General features: G+C 38.9%; 1 protein-coding gene across 1 annotated transcript; it reads right to left on the bottom strand.

Annotated features, from left to right (window-relative positions):
* Positions 1-227: 227 nt before the first annotated feature.
* Positions 228-3,906, bottom strand: LOC120755809 (beta-microseminoprotein-like). Its single transcript, XM_040071286.1, has 4 exons — positions 3,874-3,906; positions 2,311-2,419; positions 1,055-1,160; positions 228-357 (listed from the first exon to the last, which is right to left on the bottom strand). The coding sequence occupies exons 1-4, from the start codon at positions 3,904-3,906 to the stop codon at positions 228-230; spliced, it is 378 nt and encodes a 125-aa protein (XP_039927220.1).
* Positions 3,907-4,432: the final 526 nt, after the last annotated feature.

The following is a 4,432-nucleotide window of genomic DNA, read 5'->3' as shown; positions in this document are numbered from 1 at the left end:
ATTTGATGTCTGACCTCAATGAAGGAACAGGTCATTTCTTTGTTCGTGGTGGAGCATGGGGCAGAGAAACCAAGGAAGATTTTTGTGAGTAGATATTCCGTTTCAGTATATGTTGGATTTTATGAGTAGATTTCATTCAACAGCTGCATTTTAAATGTTTTTGAATTTGTGAGAGAGAACCATTAAAGCAATAAAAGGAAATATCCCCCCAATCCACCATTATTCTGTTACCCCACCCATGAATGGACCAGGCATTCTTTTGAGTGATCATCCTTCTCCACTACTTTATAAGAGCAAGTCTCCTTGTTGAAAATTTTTTCACATTTCTCTTCATCGTAGTCAACTGGTGTCATATAGCTGTGGTTGGGAAAAGAAAAAGAGGTGACAAGACCAAGAAGTAAGCAGCTTCCACTTCAGGTGGTATTTGTACCTTTGATATGAAGAAGCTTACTGAAGAGACTTTTGGGAGCAGAAAAGGAAAGTTGCACCAAGCTCCCAGTTCAAATGTTTCTAAGCCTGCAGTGTAAGCAGGATGAGAATTGTAGTTTTTCTGGTCTCATTTACACCCAAGAGATGTTTGTTTTGTTTACTTGCTATTCCAATACCACTGCTTCTTCTCTTCCCTCACAGTATGGAACTAATATTGCATGAGTAGTTCTGTATCACTATAGAAAAAATTACAGCTCAACTAAGTTCAGCTGCTTCTCACAGGAAAGTGAGGCAATGTGTGCTTTTTGGAAGACCTGGACTAGCATCAATAGAAATTTCTTAGAGTGTTTGCTCTTGAATCAGCAATTTGTCTGATGTTTTAGCCCCAAGAAGAATTAAATACTCTTTTTATTTTAAATCGAGAATTATTTGTTAAACACGATCTCTATTTTTCAGAGGAATTTCTTACATGTTCAGTGACGATGATGTTGGATTAATGCATAACTTTGTGATACGAAGTGAGGAAGAGAAGGGTTATGGTTATTTCTCAGGAACTCCAGTATGAAGGCAAGTGGTTTGTGCTGTATCACACAGGGGAAAAGCCCCACTCCTGCTCTGAACTCACCTAGTGCAGCAGCGAATTCCAGAGCTGGAACAGGAGCAATCATGACAGTTCTCGGTTCTCCATCTGGAATCAAATTCGTGGACCTTTCCTTCCTTGTCAAGGCAGCCTGAAAATGTGTTGTGTGAGCAGACTTCAGTGTCAGACCTATTGCAGTAACAGTTCTGTTGCATGTACGAAATGGGTGGGATGTTTGCTGACTGTTTGCATCCTAACATACTATCCCAATGCATGGAGAAGAGTGACCTGTGTCCCTCTGTCTCCTGAGGTTCTTGGCAGCATGGGGTTTCCTGGAGTAGTTCATCTTCAAGTATGGAACTTGAAACATCCAGCAGAAAAGACAATTAGACACAGACCTGGCCAGGATTAAAAAAGGCTTCGACTTTCCTATTAATGCCTTCTCTTGTTGACTCCTCCTTTAAAGCAAGACTACATCTGGCCAGAAAATTTTTCCCAGTCCACAAGAAGGCAAATATTGGATGTAAAGTTCCTGTTCAACAGTCACAGAATAGACCATAGGCCTCCTAAATAACTGATCTGGAAAGCAGAACTTTGTGAGAACAGAAGAAGAGAGAGTGGTGGGGCTTCTAGGTTCTGTCTTTGCCTATAAATGTTTTCCTTGGGGATGTTAACTCATTTCTTCAAGTAGTAGCACCAGCTTTCCCAGGTAAAATTGTATTTTAGACCACTTAGGGGGTTTTTTTTGTGTATTGGCACACAAAACTCTAGTTGTGTACAAAAAATAGCATGCTTCTCTTTTGGGAACTTATCTTCCTGCAGCTACATGCATCTGTAGACTGACAGACTAAAGGGATGCAGCCATTCTGCTTTTAAGAATTTGCTTTGGGTACAGAAACAAGACACGAGTAAATTGCATGGTTCTGAATACTTGTAAAACTGTTTCCAGTTTTATACTGACTGCACACACATACACGCAGGTCCTTCTCCCTTCTGGTTTCTAGATGTGATTCCATGGTAAAAATATGAGTTACTACTTCATGCAGATGGGTAAACTAAACTATGCTACTTTCCTGGAAAAAGATCATTTGTAATTTGGTCTGTGTGAAGCTCCCTAAAAAACTTTTTCTTTTTATAACGTATTATAATATTGCTCTGCATACCCCATTTCCCTCCCAATTCCCTTTGATTCCTCTCCACTGTTTCCACGTATTTCTAAATTGTGATGAATTGCACAGAATGGACAAATCAAGCAGTGATTCTGATGATGTCTGTCAAGTTGAGGGCAGTTGACTTCTTACCTACAACCACACCATTAGACATCCCTGGCTTGAATGGCGAAAGGAAACAAGAAGCATCAGACAGCGGCATGCTGATGGCAAGAGCAAGAAGGCAGGCCACGATGGTGTTCTGAACAAGAAAACAGAATTCATACCAATCCTTCAGTAACTATTAAGATGTCTTGATGATAAATAACAGGAAAATACATTGTGGTTTCAAATTAAAATCCAATTGTTGATGCCTTAAGTTTTAGCTTTCATATTTTTCAGATTCTGTACTGCATTAGTATATAACTCTGAACTTTGTATGAAGTGTTAGCAAGTTCTCTTCACAGTTTAATTAGTCAAAACCAGCTGGAGAACCAAGGACACCGTTGCAGCTTCAGGCCCATAAATTATAAACAGAAAATTGAGGAGAGCAGTCTGGGAAGATGGGGCTTCATAACCTGAAGCTGTTAATGTGTGACTGATAATTTTTATTCACATACAAGAACTGCTGCAGATTGCCTGACAAGCAAAATGTTGCGTGCTGTTAATGATAGTTAATGTCATTAACCCCAATATGTAAATAGACCAAAACTTATAAAAGTGTGAAAATGCGTGATCCATCGTCCATCTTGGGTGTAGCATTGGCCAGGCTCTTGTACTGCCCAAGGTGTGTCCTGTGAAGGCCTTTTAATAAATACCTACTTGATCCCTTTAACTCTGTTTAGCCTCTGTTCCAGCCTCTCAAGGCATCAGTCTTTTGCAGTTTAGACACTTTAACACACTTATCAGGAATACTGAACCATTTTGAAGAAACAGAGGCAGAGCATCACATGGGAGAGGAAAAAATGTCTGTCTTTCCAAGTTATTAAAATCAAGCACTGACTACTAGACAGAGATACTGTTTGTGAAAAATGTGTGTTCTATTCCATTCCACTCCCCATTAATTTTTCTTGTCCTTTTTTTTTCCTTTGTAGGGACTGGTCACCAATTATTTTTTTCACTAACCTCACTTATAGTTGCAAAAACTTCTTTAGTGCAGTCCAAAGAGCTACAGAATATTTTAACCTAGTATTGAAGGATTAGGAACAAGTAAATAACAATAGCTGAAGATGAATACTCGGGTCTTGGTCCTGTACCTTACTTGCAGGTGTCACGACATAGATAATTCTGTATTCTGTGACCTTTGTTAGTGGGTTTTTTTTTTTTTCTGAAAGTTCAGCAGAAGTTTCAATATTACTTTGAAATGTTTGAAGGGCTTCCTTAGAGGATATGAAGGAAATAAGTGCATGAATTCTAGGATGGAATTATCCGTGATTAATTGAAGATCTTGGTAAGAGAAGAAAGAAACCAGGAATAAACAATTGTATACACATATTGTGTCTAAGTGTGTGGTTTCAGAGTAGGATTGGTGACTTACAGAAAGAAGTCATTCCTGAGAGATTATAGGATGCAAATTTAGCATTTTATTTTGCAGAGGAGAGGTTAAACCCCACAAAATTGTAACAGAGTGACAAAGGAGTAAAAATCAAGATACCTTTTTTTTGAGTTTAGCGATGTGTTCAGATATTATCCAGAATTTTTACCCCAAGGTCTTACCTTCCTTTGCCTCTCTTTGATTCTTGCTCTCATAACACAGAATTTATACATTTGTAATTTTCTTAATGTGTCAAGTACTGAGATAAGTAATGCCTTTAAAATCTATAGCAACAGACCAAGGTCTTTTACAGTACAAGATGTAAGGACTCACCATTCTTGCAGAATTATGAGACTTGCAGTAGGGAGATGGCCTGTACAAAGCTCATCTTCTCAGAGATCTTATATAGAGAGGGAATTTGTGATAACAGCCCTTGAACAAATTGACCATGCATGTCTAGCACCAATGAAGTCTCTGCAAAATGACCTCATGGGGTGGACGTTATTAAGATAAGTCAATTACATACAGGAAGAAAGGTTTGTTCTAACAGACACTGGAGAAGTAGGTGTGGCTTTTGTGCCACACCAGATTTGGGAGGCAGTTACGGGAAGCACTTTTCAAGCCTAGAAGGAATATTTACCACTTGCCCTGAGAAAACCATTAGAGACATGGTGGTTGCACTCACAACAAAATTGCACGCTTAGTTTGAACCATCTAGGGTTTAAAACATGAGTCCTAGAT

The sequence above is a fragment of the Hirundo rustica genome, chromosome 8 (assembly GCF_015227805.2).
Source record: "Hirundo rustica isolate bHirRus1 chromosome 8, bHirRus1.pri.v3, whole genome shotgun sequence".
Classification (NCBI taxonomy): domain Eukaryota; kingdom Metazoa; phylum Chordata; class Aves; order Passeriformes; family Hirundinidae; genus Hirundo; species Hirundo rustica.
This window is presented reverse-complemented; position numbering and strand designations above follow the sequence as displayed.